Source organism: Humulus lupulus, chromosome 9 (assembly GCF_963169125.1).
Source record: "Humulus lupulus chromosome 9, drHumLupu1.1, whole genome shotgun sequence".
Taxonomy (NCBI): domain Eukaryota; kingdom Viridiplantae; phylum Streptophyta; class Magnoliopsida; order Rosales; family Cannabaceae; genus Humulus; species Humulus lupulus.
Window position 1 is genome coordinate 96,355,779 of NC_084801.1, and position 17,694 is coordinate 96,373,472.

General features: G+C 38.8%; 1 protein-coding gene across 4 annotated transcripts in view; it reads right to left on the minus strand.

Moving 5' to 3' along the window:
* The window catches only part of LOC133800774 (DNA polymerase eta), a 64,749-nt gene that overhangs the window by 22,052 nt on the left and 25,003 nt on the right, over nt 1–17,694 (minus strand). For 3 of the 4 annotated variants that reach the window (XM_062238828.1, XM_062238831.1, XM_062238829.1), the window contains 4 exons: nt 17,362–17,475; nt 16,808–17,023; nt 15,554–15,659; nt 15,342–15,472 (listed from right to left, as the gene is read on the minus strand). In XM_062238828.1, the coding sequence (XP_062094812.1) occupies nt 15,342–15,472; nt 15,554–15,659; nt 16,808–17,023; nt 17,362–17,475 (567 nt within the window). The remainder of the gene's footprint in view (nt 1–15,341; nt 15,473–15,553; nt 15,660–16,807; nt 17,024–17,361; nt 17,476–17,694) is intronic. The other variant, XM_062238832.1, reaches the window with a different exon arrangement.

The window sequence follows — 17,694 nt, forward strand, 5'->3', positions numbered from 1 at the left end:
AGGTGGAAGTGATTTGGCGATGAAAGGGTTCATCACCACCCTATATGATATATGATGTAATCGAACTGATGTTTGGCCAAGTAACAGAGACCCGTGGGCCTTGGCCCATCATAAACAACCGGTGCCCCTCTTCACAACTAAAAAAAAATACACAACAACACAACTAAAACAATAATAGGCACAACCTAAAACAAGACAATGATATTAACAAGACACTAAATCAACAAAGCTACAACCACAGAACAAAAGAAATAGTAAGAACAACATAGGAATTAAATGAAAATGTGTTGTGATGAGAAAACTCCCCTCGCCTATCCTTTGGGATTATCATCCGAAGAGATAGGATCGATTTGAGAAGCGATGGTTCATTGTGGAGTAATGGAGTAGAGGAGTTGGTGAGCTTTTGGTGCCTTGGCTGCCATTTCCTGCAAATTCTCGAACACCATGGGCAGCCAAAGTAGAACAATGACCACATCACACCAAGATGTCTTGGATCTAGGATTCACACAGATGGGGTGGGGTCGTGAAATCCCATGGCTGGGTTGGTTTGGGTCGATGAAGAACGCGTGGGGCGGGGTCTTGGGGGGTGGGGTTCTCGCGGTTGGTAGGCGGAGATGGAAGGGACAGAGATGCAGAGGTGGCGTGGGTTTGCGATTTCTGGCCGATAAATGGAGCTGGGCTCACGGCAATAGACGGAGATGAGGCCTGGGGGTGTCGGGAGTGCTGGGTTGGGGCTCGGGACTGGCCGCTTCAGGTTGAGGGAATCTCAACTGGGTGGGGTCGGGGTTCTCTGGCCGTGGTTGTCGTGGTGGAGGTGGCTGGGAGATTGTGGGTTTGGGAGATGAGGCGTGGCTATGGGAGGCGCGGGGTTCAGGTGGTGGTGGTGTGGTTCTTGGTGGCGAGGGTGGTGGGTGGGAGGCGGCTGGGTTGATTACAGAGAGAAGGGGAAGATGATGAAATTAGGGTTTCAAAAATAGACTAGGACTTTGGGCAAGAGATTTTGGCCCAAATTTTACTTTTCTTGTGTTTTAACAACTTTGTTGTAACGTCATAGAACTTTGCTGCAGCAAAACCAAGTCAGAGAGCAAGCTCAAAACTGATGTTGTAACATCATAGAACTTTGCTGCAGCAACAGCAAGTCAGAGAGCAAGACCAGAATTGATGCTGTAACATCATAGAACTTTTCTGCAGCAAAACCAAGTCAGAGAGCAAGCTCAAAACTGATGTTGTAACATCATAAAACTTTGCTGCAGCAACCGCAAGTCAGAGAGCAAGCTCAAAACTAATGTTGTAACATCATAGAACTTTGCTACAACAAAAATGCCCCAGAATATAACTTCTATTTCTCCTCAAAAATTGCTACAACATCACCCAAACTTCGCAGCCCCTTTTTGATTCCATTTTCCAAGTGTTTGATTTATAGTCGTCGGCTTGACTTTATGGAAAAGTGCTCATCAAAGAGCGGTTTTCGCCCATAGAGAGTGGCATATGCCCTCACATATGGTTCTAATTATGAATGCCATCAAGCTTGGCGAGATGTGAAATTGACAGACTCATGTGCTCAACTCGACTTGCTTTCGATGATTGAGTGTGGTAGATACCAAGATACGATGCTATTGATGGCAGAGGAGTTGGTGGCCAAAAAGGATCTTCATATGTGTATGGTTCCATGACTAATGGCTTCCAAAGTTGAGAATCAAGGACTTGTTGCTCCTGAAAGTGTTGCATAAGGGGTGGTGGTGGGTGGACATCTAACTTTTCAGCACTGTTTTGCTCAAACATTTTCACAGCATCTTGGGAAGAGATAGAACTTGACAAGCTTGACTTCACTATTTTCTCTCCTTTTTCTTCGCTACTTTGGATTGAAGTGGGCTCCTTGTGTCGCTCCAAATTTTCCCCAAACTTCTCTAACTCTTCACCACTTCTCAAAATGACCTCCTCACTTTTCTCTTTTCCCCTTGCATTTTCCATATCACTAAGCAACTCTTTGGCCAATAACCCAATTTGATTCTCCAACTTCTTCAAGGATGCATCTTGGCTTTGAATCAAGGCATCATTTTTAGCCATAAACTCCCTCATCAATGCCTCAGACGAACTTGATTGATCAACTTGGTGAGGTTCCTCTTCTATGATAAAATCTTGAAAATCCTCTAATGTTTCCTCCCATAATTCTTGAGTGCAATCTTCAAAAGTAGGCTCCATATGGCTAAAATTGTTCTCCAAAACTTGGTTGGTTATTGGAGAAAGCAAACAATACCACTCATCATATTCCACCATATCTTCCAACATCTAATAGGCTTCATCAATGGTTAATTGGTAGAAATTGGTGGTACCATCTCCTCTTTCTACCCATTCTCTTGTGGTGGCATACAACCCATTGAGAAAGACTTCAAGTAAACACTCTCTAGAGAGACTGGTAGGGAACCTCTGAACAAATTTTTGTATCTCCGCCATGCTCTATGTAAAGGCTCCAAGTCATGTTGAACAAAGTTAATGAGTACTTGCCTATGAGACATCTCAAGTACCTCGCAAAAGAACTAAACAAACAGGCGTAAATAGGAGCTAGGAAAAATAAAAATAAACAAATGAAAAATAAGAAACCAAATTGACAAGCAATTGATTTTAACAAACAAAAATTTCACTAAATTCAATTCCCGGCAACGGCGTCAAAAACTTGTTGCGAAATTAATAATGTGTGCAAGTATACACAGTCGTCAAACAAGTAATAAAGTGATAAGTCAAGTATCGTTTCCACAGGGATTGAAAATTGGAAATTAATTCACAAAATTAATTACTCACAAATTGGTTACAAATAAAAGTAAAACAATAAGATAAAACTAAATTAATGAAAAACAAATAAAATTAACAAACAAAAACTAAGAGAAGAAACAAGCTAGAATTATTAAATTGTCCTAAAAATACAATTATGGTAACAATGTTGCAGAGGAATGCTATAGCAACTGGGCAAAGTTGACTAGGAATTTAAATTTCATAATCTTTTTTCCAAAGTGTTTATGGTTTGGTTCTTTAATTAATTAACATATTCCTATGCCCAATTAATTTCAAGAATACCAATATAAATACAATTCCTCTAAGTCATGCAAGGTGATAATATATCCCTATACAATCACAAATCCAAATCTAAGAAATTAAGAACTTGCATCATTCAAGTTTGTGTCCATTAACATTAACATTTCCAGAATTAATATTAATTCATCAACCCACAATTGGTGATCAAACAAAAGTAAGCATTAGGCAATATACACACTTGAATGAACAAAACTCATCCACCAAAACATTCATGCAACAAAGTACCAAATCACAATTTCAAGTCAAGAAAATAATACTAGAAAAATAGAAATTAACTCATAAATAGATGTGCAAAAATACAAAATTTTAAATTAGAGAAAGATAAAAAGAAAAACCCATATGGAGTTTGTCACAAGACTCCAAGCTTTTCCCCCAAAATCATCTTCTTCTTCCTCTTGATTTTTGCCAAATCTCTAAATAAAATTACTAGAGGAAAACACCAAACCTAAAACTAACACTCAAATAAAATATTTTTTTCTTTTTCTTTTTCTTCATTTTTCTAGGTGTTTTTCTCTCTACAATAGCAGCTCTCTCTCCAAAATGGTGGCTGCTCCAACGTTGAAGAAGATAAAAATTAACTCTCTAGAGCTCCAAAATTGGGTATAAACCCTTTCTTTTTCTTCTACACGTGGGGACCACTCTTCTTTTCAGAAATTTTCAGCTCCTTTCCACCTCATCCTCACACTATTCAAGTCTCTCCCCCTCATTTAATCACTTGCCAAGTGTGCAAACTTTATGTTGCTGGCTGTACACACTTTGCTGCAGCAAAGTTGACTGATGCTACAACAAAATGCCAGAATTTCAGCTCCAAGATGATTTCCTTGCACATGTTTCACTAAGCTTTCCAAGCACCATTTCTTTTTGCTTTCAAAATAGATACCACATTTTTAGAACATAATCCCATTATTTTCCACAAAAGTTATCATTAATTAAAACAGAATACACAAACAAAATTAAAAGACAAAATGACTAGAACCACACAATAATAACACATACACTCTATTTCACTTAAAATTTTAAGTTCAAAAGCTCAATTAATAACTCTAAAATATAGAGTTATCACCCCTCTTCAATATGTTGGGCCGTTTCCATAATCTGGACTAGGCCCGTGGGCTGAAGTATATGAAGGGCCCCCTTGATGTCTTCCTTTAGGCCCTTTACAAAGCTTCCCTCCAATATGTGCTTGGGAACATCCGGAACACGCGAAGCCAAAGCCACCCACCTTAATCGGTAATCCCTGACGGTGGTGGTTTGAACCATTGACACGAACTCCTCCGTCACGAAACTAACGGAATCGGCCCGAAATCTGAGAAGTAACTGCTGCTTCAACGTGGCCCAGAATGGAAAGAAGTTGTACTAGAGGAGATGCGAGCTCTGTAAAGGAATCGAACGTGGGAAGTGATGGAGTTGCTGAAGGAAAAGAAAATTGTGGGTTGCAAATGGGTCTTCATTGTAAAATTTAAGTCTGATGGATCTCTTGAAAGGTATAAAGCAAGACTTGTTGCCAAGGGATTCACTCAAACAAACGGAGGGTCTCCCAACTAAACCAGTACAGAGCTGCCCCTTCCAAGCATATCACCGCCACCTCAAGTTGGTCCGCCACCGACAACCACTGCAACCCAAAACACCAGTCAGCTCGATACGTCCATTCATCCGAGTCCCCTCCAGAGTAAACGGATAATTCAATCTTTCGAGCCCAAAACTTCGAACAGCCACCTTCCGACCCATGCGCAGACCACCGTCGTTGCTGCCTTGTGTCGACCCCGACGATGGTAGTGCATCCCCTGCCCACGGTGGCCTGGACAAAAGCCACAGTTAACCAATTCGGAAGCAATGAAGGCTTGGCCCTTGAGGACCAGGTCTAACTTCTCAGTAATCACAACTATGTCATGAGCATGGGCTTGAATTGTCTCCTTCAACACACCCACATCGCCCTCCACAGAATCAACTCGGGATTCCATCCGAGTCACCGGCATCCACAAGACCGAACTTCTTTGATACCACTTGATATGGCCCAATTACCTGCAAGGGGATTAGATTCAATAGAACAGTACACAACTCACAGAGAGATAGAATATTGAGGGAGTTGTTATTCAATTCAGCAAAAAAAACCAAAACACCAAGTACAAGCTCCACAGGTATTCGAGAGCCTGGGTCTCTCCTAATGCAAGAAAGCAAACACAAATCCAGAATACCCTCTCCTCCTACGGATACTATATCAGCTCACCTCTAGCCAACTCAAAAATTACCAAACTACACACCCTCACATACAAGGAGAGCCAATCAAACCTATGCTTGCCCATTGACCCGCTTACCCCTCCTAGCATATGTGAAATGGATCTCGGGCCTATCATACTCGAATGGTTGTTTAAGTGTGTCGTAGTCCCACAAAATGAGCATATTTGGTTAGTTTGTCAATGACAACGACGATGTTGTTCAATCCCTTGGATTTTGGAAGACCATCAATAAAATCCATAGAAATATCCTCCTAAATCACTGCTGGTATTGGAATTGGTTGGTGTTGACAGCCAGGAAATAAAATCACAAAAATATGCAATATTAGCTGTAGTTTTTAGATGTGATAGTTGTAGTCTTTTATTGTATACAAGTTTCCTTACTTATAGGATTTTTATTCTGGCATTTATTGTGATCATTCTGTACAGTCCCTATAAAAGGGCATACCTAGCATTGATAAAATATACAAGAAAAATAGTTTCAAATCTTCTCTCATGGTATCAGAGCTTTAGGTTCTTTTCTCTCCTCGACAATTTTTTTCTGTTCAGCTCCGGTTATCTTCTCCAGCTTCTGTCCCTTTCCAGCCAATCGTCCAGGAACCCATCGCTAGTCCCAAATTTTCTTTCAGTACCACTCGCACCATTTTTCATTCCCTTCGATTCTCTGATTCACCATCTCTCCCAACATTTTTTTTCTCTAGTTCAAGATCTCACCAAATTCCTCTGTCCTATTTTTTTTCCACATCGCATAGCCTAGTCCTTCTCCAAATTGTTTAAATTGCAAGTCTAGGAGCCCATCTTCAATCACAGCAAGTCCAAATTGGACCAACGGTGTCTTTCTCATGGCTCTCAGGTGATCCTTTCAACTCTCAAGCAACTCACAGCAAGTGATCCTCTCTCTTTTCTTCGACGATGTCACCCATTGAAGATATTTCTTCTCAGACCAGTGGGCCTACTAGCCCTCAAGCCCAAACACAATTCAGTGGATCTGTGGGCTCTCTTTATATCATAGCCCACAAACTTAAGGGTAAAAATTATTTCCAATGGGTTTCAAGTTTCAGATCTCATACTATGTCTAGCTTTGTTGCCCACTCAGGTAATTTCCCCTCTGCTCTCACCAACTCTCAAACACCATGGATAATTGATTCTGGCGCCTCTGATCATATGACCAGTTTATATCCTTTGTTTGAATCCTATATTCCATGTTCTAATCCTTCTAGTGTCAGAATAGCAGATGGTGCACTCTCTCCAATTGCAGGAATTGGTACCATTAAATTGTCAGCTGACTTAATCCTCAAATCGGTCCTTCATGTTCCCTCTTTAACATGCAATTTAATTTCTGTCAGTAAGCTAACTACTGACAATCGTTGCCTTGCTAAATTTTTTTCCAATTCTTGTCAATTTCAGGAACCATCTTCGGGAAGGACGATTGGCAGTGCTAGGATTCAAGGTGGACTTTATTTCTTTGAAAATCGTCAACCAATAAAACAGCAACATTGTTCATCTAGTTTGACTTCTAATTCTATCTCTACAATAAACTCTGTTTCTGTTTCAAACTCCAGCAAAATTATGTTATGGCATTATTGACTAGGTCATCCAAGTTTTTCATATTTAAAAAATTTGTTTCCATCATTATTTTCCAATAATAATTATGGTTCTTTGCAATGTGATATTTGTCAATTGGCTAAGCACACACAGGTTGTTTTTCCTCAAAAACATTATACTCCAACCAGTCTTTTCTCTTTAATTCATAGTGATATGTGGGGACCTTCAAAAGTCACTACTTCACATGGTCATTGATTGTTTATCACATTTATTGATAATCACACACGTTTTTCTTGGGTGTATCTCCTCAAACACAAGTCTGATACATTTCATGTGTTTCAAAATTTCTATAACATGATTCAAACACAATTCCAAAAATCTATTCGTATATTCCGAACGGATAATGGCACAAAATATTTCAATTCTATCTTAGGACCCTACCTCTCCGAAAAAGGGCTTATTCATCAAAGTTCATATGTCGATACCCCTCAACAGAATGGCATTGTTGAACGTAAGAATCGTCATCTCTTAGAAGTTGCCTGAGCTCAACTTTTTACTATGCACGTTCCTAAGTCCCTTTGGGGAGATACCATCCTTACCACGACTTATCTCATCAATCGTCTCCCTAGTCGTCCAATAGGTTTTCGGACACCATATTCTCTTCTTCACACTTCATATCCTCATCTATCTTCAAAGACTCTTCCTGTCAAAACCTTTCGGTGTACCGCCTTTGTCCATATTCATCCTAAAGATCACACCAAACTTGACCCTAGGGCCATTAAAATTGTCTTCATTGGTTACTCTTCTACTCAAAAAGGCTATAGGTGCTACTGCCCTCTTACCAAAAAACTCTTCGTCTCCAAAGAGGTCAGTTTTTTTGAAAACACTCCATACTTTTCCCCCACCTCGCTTCAGGGGGAGACTAATACTTATCAAGAGAACGAAGCTCAGTGGTCATGGGGATTAGAGCTACCTCTGAGTCAATCCATAATTCCATCACATCCCACAAACTTCTCTCTTCCAGAATCGACTCACTCTCTTCCAAAATCGACTCGCCCTCCAATAGATTCAAATTTAAAAAACCTTGCCTCATCTTCTGAGTTAATAGAAACAAATACACATCCTCCAAACCAACAACAAGAGCTACGTGTTTATTCTGGACGACAAAGAAATAACCAAATCATGAATCCTCAACACAATCAAGAAGCCAACCCGGTGATAGATCCTCGTCCTCCAAACAAGTCAGGTAATAATCACTCAAACACTGATCTAGACATTCTTATAGCTTTGATAAAAGGAATTAGGTCTTGCACTCAACATCCCATCTCCAAATTCATCTCTTATTCAAAGTTGTCATCCTCATTTAAAGCTTTCACTTCTAGTTTGTCAGATGTTTTTATTCCTATTCCTGAGTGGAAATCAGCTATACTAGAAGAAATGAAAGCGCTAAAACAAAATGATACTTGGAGATTAGTGGAATTACCTCCTAATAAAAGTGTTGTGGAGTGCAAACGGGTGTTCACAGTCAAGTATAATGCTAATGGCTTTGAACGGTACAAAGCACGGGTGGTAGCAAAGGGATTCACATAGACTTATGGGATTGACTACACTGAGACCTTTGCTTTGGTTGCCAAGCTCAATACTATCAAGGTCCTACTCACTTGCAGCAAATCTAGAACGGGAAATACATCAGCTAGATGTAATAAATGCTTTTTTTAATGGAGAACTTGCAGAGGAAGTTAACATGAGCCAACCACCAGGCTTTGAAGAAACTCCTGATGCAAAGGTTGTCTGCAAGCTTAACAAGTCACTATATGGCCTAAAACAATCTCCTCGAGCTTGGTTTGATCGATTCTCGAAAGTAGTCAAAAGTCTTGGGTACACACAAGGTCAAACCAATCATACATGGTTCATTAAGCAATCAGAAAAAGGGAAAATTACTATCCTAATAGTATATGTCGATGATATAATTGTCACTAGAAGTAATACTGAGGAGATTGTAGAAATAGTGATAGCATATGTGTAAATATCTAGGGTGTCTTGTATAGCTAAGCATGAGTTGTAATATTAGACAGCTAAGCATGGGTTGTAATATTTATTTCTTTCCTTTTCTAGCTATCTTGTACATTGTAATTTGCCTATATATTGGCCTTTCTATTCTTCAATAAAATCATATTAGAAGAATTAATCCCAAAACAACTACATGGTATCAGAGCATTTGTAGTCCAAAAATTGGGAAATCTTTCCAAATTTTTTTCTTTGCCATTTCTTAAAAAAATTAGGGTTTCGTTCTTTGAAGCTCAAACTTAGAAATCCTTTTTAAAGTTGTCTTCTAATCTCACCTCCTGCCCAGAAAGCTTGCCCCACCTCCGATCAGCAAAACCCCAAATCTCGAGGTCTAGAAGAGTGGCGCGTGAGTCACACACGCCGCCACACTCTCCGGTGCCTTCTCCCACGGGCGCGCGCATGCAGGTGCGTGACAACGCCACCGGCCATCTTTCTCCAGCGTCTTCCTCCTCGGCACTTCCTATTGTGGCTATAACTCTTCATCTCGGGTTCTCCCACCATTTCATCAAAGAATTTCATTTTTGTGCTAAGTTTTTCCATCCATCTTGAGTTCATAAACATCTTTTTTCCGCTGCCTATTGTTTTCTCTGCTGCCCATTCATCATGAAAATCCGATCTCCAAATTTCATGGCTCCTCCATCTCAGCCAATTAATCTCATAAACTTGTTTCAACATCATGAGAGCCCTCTACCAACCAACTATCACAAAGTCAGCCACATCTCAAAGGAACAAAGTTTGCCACCTCTCAAAACACCTACGAACCCTCTTCGACATTTTTTGCAGCAGCTACAACCACATACAATTGAGCCAAACGTCAGTATAATGTGTCATGTTCTTCATCTCACACATTTACTGCATACGCCAACAAAGATCTTTGGATAGTGGATTCAGGGGCTTCTGACCACATGATTGGTGATTTACAAGTCTTCACCACCTTCAAACAATGTGCTCATTGCCCCACAGTCAGAATTGTCGATGGATCCCTCTCAAAAGTGATGGGGAGTGGTTCTATAAAATTATCAGATGATCTTCTCCTTTCATCTATTCTATTTGTCCCTAAATTAAGTTGCAATCTTCTCTCAATAAGCAAACTTACAAAAGACTTGAATTGTGTGACTAAATTCTATCCAATTTTTTGTGAATTTCAGGTTGTGGGCTCGGCAAAGGTGATTGGCAGTGCTGAAATGCACGATGGACTCTATATTCTCAAGAATTCTTCTAAAAGTAAACAAGTTCACAAATCAAGTTGTGGTAACCATTTAAATTCACAAATCAAGTTGTGGTAACCATTTTGAACACCAATCTTTCTTTCCCAAACATGGTATTCAGGGGGAGCATTCAAAGGATATCAGCTTTGGGAAACTCTTCATGATCATCAGGCTACATTTCTTCAACCCAATGTCTTCACACATGAACACCATCAAACTGCTCAACCCTTACCTGTGTTGTCACAGTCAACTGGTTCTCCCTTGCCTTCTTCTTTGCTTATCCAACCAAATCTCAGCCCAGAAAATACATTCAGCCCGTCCTCCTCACTTCCTATAGTCAGTCCGAGCCGATGAAAATCCAAACACTCTCAAATGTACCGCCACTTCAAACTCAAGCACAATTTGATATAGATAACAAAGAACTTCGTGTTTATAGCAAGAGACAAGCTGGGAATATAGAGGTCAACATGCAAGACAAGGACTGTTCAAACACTCAACCGAGCTCTCGCGACCTTGAAAATCATGATGGTATGGATTCTATAACTCATGAGTTAGTTTCTCCTACTATTGATGACATTGACCTGCCTATTGCTCTTCGAAAGGGTGTCAGAACTTGTACTAATCACCCAAAAGAGAAATATGTTGCCTATGGGAAACTAACACCTATGTACCGAGCCTTTGTCTCTTCCCTTGATCTTATTCAGATTCCTACAAACATTTATGAGGCCTTGAAAGATCCTAAATGGAAGATTGCAGTTGATGAAGAAATCAATGCTCTTGAGAAAAATGGTGCTTGGGTTCTCACTGAGTTACCTCAAGGAAAGCGGACAGTTGGTTGTAAGTGGATTTTCACCGTCAAGTATAACTCAGATGGGAGTATCAACAGATTCAAGGCTCGGTTGGTCGCGAAAGGGTCTACTCAATCATATGGTGTGGACTATCAGGAGACCTTTGCTCCCGTCGCCAAGCTTAATACAGTAAGTTTTGTTATCACTTGCTGTAAATTATGATTGGCCCTTATATCAGTTGGATGTAAAAAATGTCTTTTTGAATGGGGAACTCGAAGAAAAAATCTATATGGAAATTCCACCAGGGATGAAAAAATACTCCAGTGGTCAAGTAGTGCGCAAACTTCTCAAATCTCTTTATGGCTTGAAACAGTCACCTCGGGCATGGTTTGATAGATTTGCAAAGACAGTTATTAAACATGGATATACTCAAAGTCAGGATGATCATACCCTGTTTGTTAAGCTCTCTTCAACAGGGAAGCTGGCAATTCTCATTGTCTATGTGGATGACATAATCCTAACTGGAGATGATTCATGTGAAATTTCAAATCTCAAAAGACTTCTTGCCTCAGAGTTTGAAATTAAAGATTTAGGACCCCTCAAATACTTTCTTGGAATGGAAGTAGCCCGATCCAAAGATGGAATTGTTATACCTCAAAGAAAGTATATTCTAGACCTTTTAAAAGAAACTGGAATGATTGGGAGTAAGCCTGTTGAAACTTCAATGGATCCAAACTTGCAAGCAATTCGAAGTGAGGATTCAACTCCAGTAGAGAAGGGGAGTTATCAAAGTTTAGTGGGGAAACTAATCTATCTCTCTCATACTAGACCTGATATCGCTTTCTCTGTCAGCGTGGCAAGCCAACATATGCACAATCCATTCAAGGAGCATTTGGAAGCAGTTCTTCGTATTCTAAGATATTTAAATATGACACCAGGTCTTGGTTTGCACTTCAGAAAACACAACAATCGAGACTTAGAAGTCTACACAGATTCTAGTTGGGCTAGAGAGCTGACCGACAGACGATCAACCAGTGGTTATTACACCTATGTATGGGGTAATTTAGTCACTTGGCGAAGCAAAAAGCAGTCTGTGGTCTCAAGGAGTAGTGCAAAGTCAGAATATCGTGCTTTGGCCTTAGATATATGTGAAGGAATGTGGCTCAAAAGGCTAATGAATGAGTTGAGAATTGACTCTTCTGAGTCATTTAAGATGTACAGTGATAGTCCAGCTGCAATCAACATTGCTAAGAATCCGGTTCACCATGATAGAACTAAACATGTTGAAATCGACCGACACTTCATTATTGAGAAAGTAAATTCAAAGGTTATTGAGCCCAACTACATTCCCACAAAGAAACAGATTGTCGACATCTTAACAAAGGCCCTACCAGGAACGAGTTTTGAAGAATTTAATTCCAAGCTGGGTTTGTATAACATATACAACACAGCTTGAGGGGGAGTGTAGAAATAGTGATAGCATGTGTAAATATCTAGGGTGTCTTGTCCAGCTAAGCATAGGTTGTAATATTAGATAGCTAAGCATAGGTTGCAATATTTATTTCTTTCCTTTTTTAGCTATCCTGTACATTGTAATTTGCCTATATATTGGCATTTCTATTCTTCAATAAAATCAAATTAGAAGAATTAATCCCAAAACAACTACAGAGATAAGTCTAATCAAAGAGATGATGGCAAAGGAGTTCGAAGTCAAAGATCTCAGGGCATTAAAATATTTTCTACGTATGGAAATTGCCAGAAGCAAAAAAGGCATTTCTGTATCTCAACGAAAATATACTCTTGATCTCCTAAAAGAAACCGGGATGCTCGGTTGCAAGCCTAGCATAACTCCAATTAAACTTGGAGACAAGACTACAATGTTTGAAGGAGATCCAGTTGAGAAAGGAAGATACCAGCAGCTAGTAGAGAAGCTTATTTATCTATGTCACACTAGACCAGACATTGCCTTCACTGTGAGTCTAGTAAGTCAGTATATGCACGATCCGTGTCAAGGCCATCTCAATGTTGTGTATAGAATCTTGAGATATCTGAAACAAGCACCAAGAAAGGGACTATTCTTCAAGAAGACAAATGAAAGAAAGGTTGAAGTCTTTACAGATGCTGACTGAGCTGGATCAATTGATGACAGGAAATCTACATCCGGTTATTGTACCCTACTATGGGATAATCTAGTTACTTGGAGAAGTAAAAAGCAAACCGTTGTTGCAGGAAGCAGTGCAGAAGCAGAATTTAGGGCTATGGCTCACGGGGTATGTGAAGTTATATGGCTAAAACGACTGCTTGGAGAATTAAAGATAGAATACGAAGCTCCTATCCAATTATTCTACGACAACAAGTCCACCATCAGTATAGCACATAATCATGTACATCATGATAGAACCAAGCATGTAGAAGTGGATCGACACTTTATCAAAGAAAAAATTAATGGAAGGAAAATCAGCGTTAAGCATGTGCACACTGATCAACAACTGACGGATATACTAACTAAGGGACTATCTGAACAAGTATTTAATTTCCTTACAAACAAGCTTGGACTTGTTAACATTTACAGTCAAGCTTGAGGGGAAGTGTTGATAGCCAGGAAATAAAATCACAAAGATATGCAATATTAGCTGTAGTTTTTAGATGTGATAGCTGTAGTCTTTTATTGTATATAAGTTTCCTTATTTATAGGATTTTTATTCTGACATTTATTGTGGTTATTTTGTACAGTCCCTAAAAAAGGGCATACCTAGCATTGATAGGATTGACATTTATAGGATTTTTATTCTGACATTTATTGTGGTTATTTTGTACAGTCCCTAAAAAAGGGCATACCTAGCATTGATAAAATATACAAGAAAAATAGTTTCAAATCTTCTCTCATTTTATTCTTTAGTTGGAGAAGTTCAACTAGGGTTTGGGCAAGATACTTATTTCTTTGGCATGTATCACATTGCCGGATAAATTCCTACACCTCTCTTCTCATTCCTTCCCAATAAATCTCTGTTGCTAACTGCGGTATGTTTTGGTCTTTCTGACATGTCCCCCAATTGGTAAATTAAAGCTTTGTATTTGCTTTGTTTTGGCATGACCAGACGCTGCGTAAAGTGGAGTACTCGTACAACACATCAACTCATTCAGCCATTAAATGAACCCCTTTTAAAAGCTCTGTATGGCAGGGATTCACCTCCTTTCATGAGATACAAGCATGGCTCTTCCCTAGTTTCAGAAGTAGACTCCATCCTAGAAGACCAAGATGCAATACTTGATGAGCTAAGAATGCACCTACTCAAGGCACAGCAACAAATGACACTATATGCTAGTGCCAAGAGACACCATGAGGAATATGCAGTGGGGGACTTGGTATTTCTAAAGTTAAGACCTTACAGGCAGAAGCTAAAAGAAAATTCGAAAAGTTGGCTGCCAAGTACCATGGACCTTTCATGATTGTAGAAAAGATAGAGAACTACCAGCTACTGCATCCATTCATCCCACATTTCCTGTATCCCAACTTAAATGGACTCGTGGAAGAAACATATCCTCACCAGTGTTACTGCAGCAACTATCCCCAGATTTGGAAATGATATCAGAACCAGAAGAACTTAAAGAAATCAGACAAAAACCAGTGGAACTTCAAGGGACATTGAAGTACATATAATGTGGAAAGCTCTACCAGATTTTGAATCAACTTGGGAAGACTACAACATGATCAACAATCAGGGTCCCAGATTTTCACCTTGAGGACAAGGTGATGTTTGGGCTTGGGGTAATGTTAGGCCACCTATTAGGCCGATTTATTCTAGGTGTCAGCCAAGAAATAATTAGCTAAGTAATGTATTATTTCAATTGGCTGTGGGGTTATTAAAGTCTAAGTTAGTTAGGTTTTTCATTTTCCAAATAAGAGATGTTTTGGTTGTTGTGTCCAGAATATCAGTAGAGTTTATTTCCTAAAATAAAGGAGATATTTTCTCCTTTAAATAGTCGCTTTTTTGTTCCTATTTTTGAGGGATTTGGAACTGTTCCAAATTGCCTATTGAATGTGTGCATTTCTGTTCATGCATTAAGAAACAAGAGCTGTTTATTTTATTCCAAAATCTTCACATATCTTTTAAATTAGTTTTTCTTTCTAATTTTCCTGGTATGTTATATATCAGAGATGAGTCACTTAATCTATTTTTAGCAAACTTCCTAGTGCGTTAATTGCTAAACAATGAAGCAGGCCATAAACTACTCCAAATCTTCCATTTCCAATGACAGCACACAAATAAGAGCAAAACAACTTCCACTATGAACTCCTCCACTCTTCTTTGTCCCACTCTCACAGACCATAATGTCCTCAGATGCTCCATATTTATGTATAAAAAAAATATTATTGATAATCGCAAGTCATTCTAGGCTATCATAACCTGTTCGTTCTGCAAATCCTTATTGTTCTCTTGTTGATCTAGACAAGGCATCTTGCCCTTGGTCATTGTATCTTCATCAGGAAAATTTGTTTGTTGCTGAATTAAATTCATTTCTGAACAGCTTTCAGCACCTGAAAAATGTCACTATTAGTATAATAAACAGAAATATAAAAGATTATGAACTAAATTAAAGCAAAGAAGACAGGAAACACCTGAATGTGACGGCTGATCAGTATCTTGAACAAAATGATGTGATTGTTTCGATAACAAAGAGGATGGACTTTGACTATGGAAGTATTTCATGATTGAAGATGTTCCCTACCAGAAGTAATCACTTAGATTATGGCTTAGGAGCAATAAAACAATAGTTTAGGATAAATTACATTTGAAAAAAGCAACTCATCTCTTTTCTCCTGAAATTCAATAAGCAAGATTAAATTTTGTGGATATAGTCCCTTCTTACTATCTTTAGTAAACATGACAGTAATCATGTGAGGGAAGGAGGATTTCCACATTGTGGACAGTAGCCATTCTTGCTGTTTTCTGGGGTCTTTAATTGGAAAAGAATAACAGAACATTTGAAGATAAAGAGGAGTCAGTAGAAGGGTTTTGGGAGAAGTTAAAGTTTTGGGTAGCAATTTGGGTTTATCTTTTCTTGATCTTAGTAGAGATTGGACAAGTTTTCTGTACTAGTTATGATCTGGTTTTGTAAGTAGATTTTTTTTTTGTTTTAGTTTTATTTTATGTTGATTGTTACCACAGTTTTCCTCCGCCATAAGTGAGGGTTCTTAATATACTTGAGAGTAGGTCACTCAAAAACATGTGACCTTTGTCTCTTTTCAAAAAAAAATCTTTAGTAAACACGAAGCTTGAGGTTATTGAGTGGGCATATGATGATGATCCTATAAAATTGAACCTCTAACAAAGTGAGGAGCAAAAATCACAGGCCTAACAGCTCAACTAATGCCCCAGGGTTCATGGTCACTTCTTACTAAGTTCATTTATTGCATTCTTTTACTTGTTAAAAGTAAGTTTTGAATTCTGAGGTGATGCAATAGACCTTGGGATTGGTAGAACATAGAAAATAAAAGGATTATATGGGTAATTGTATTGACGGGTAGTGAATGAGCTAGAATCTAATAGTACAAATAGGAGGGTAAGTAGAAGAAATGGAGCATTTTTATTTTATTTATTTATTTATTGCTCTGAAGGAAGTGGAGCATGTTGATTGTGATGAATTGATCAGTAGCTCTTGGGGAGTTGAGGTCTCTCAAATACCTCATGTTCTTGTGTGTTCTTATCATTCAATATCAAATATCGGGTCTGCCTTCTATAATCAATGCCCTCTTTGATTTTGCCTATTACCTCTGTAATTCAATGAAGCCCCTAGTTGTGGTACATCGACAAGGAATACAGAAATTGCAAGGAGAAAACAATTATAGCGAAAAATGTAACTTGAGACTCACAGAAGGTATTTCAACAATTTTACTAGCTGAAACAGAAAGTCCTGTAATTCTCCATCCATTGTTCTGACTTCCCAGCGCTCTGGTGTTGTAAGTTCCCAAATATTCACGTAGTCCAGCTTGGAATAGGTTAAGGGCATCTTCTTGCATCTTAGCAGCTCCATACCTTAGGGGACAAGACTTGGAAGGAAAATTCTTTTGTGCATCTGAATCGCAGGACTGTAAGATGTATCAGAATAATAATAATAATAATAATGACAGCAACAATTACAATAAGAGTAGAAGAGATAAAGCACGTATGAGATATACTTTTTTTTTTTTTTTGGAAAAAGAGAGGAAGACCACATGTACATGAGTGGTCTATTCTCACAATTTATCAAGAGTCTCACTTTTGGCAGAGGAATATTTGTAAGACTAGTTTCATTTCTTATTAAAAAGGAAAAAAACAAAGTACATGCATGAAATTTACTAGCTACATTCATCACTGAAGAGGTGGGGGGAGTATTGTGACAAGAAAAGGGGTTCAAACAAGGAAATGTTAGATATAAGATCGGCACCTTATAAGCTGTAGCATGCAGGGTCAGTGTCCGTACAATTCTTTTGTTTTGATCCAAGTCAGAGTGAAGCCGTTCATTCAATTCTTCACACAGTTCATTAAGCCAATGTTCAACCTGCCCAAAGAACCAGAAAATCAAGTGGGGCCCTTGACAAATGTTTGTACGACCAAGAGCATTTAAAATTAGTTTTATGATATGATGCTAATAAGGCCCATTACTCGAGACTCCAGACATATGTTATCAAAGTTAGTAAATGTATAGGAATGGGTTGCTAGGCATCCGTGTTAGAATATAAAAACAACAGAGATAGTCATTGTTGACAGCCAAGAAATC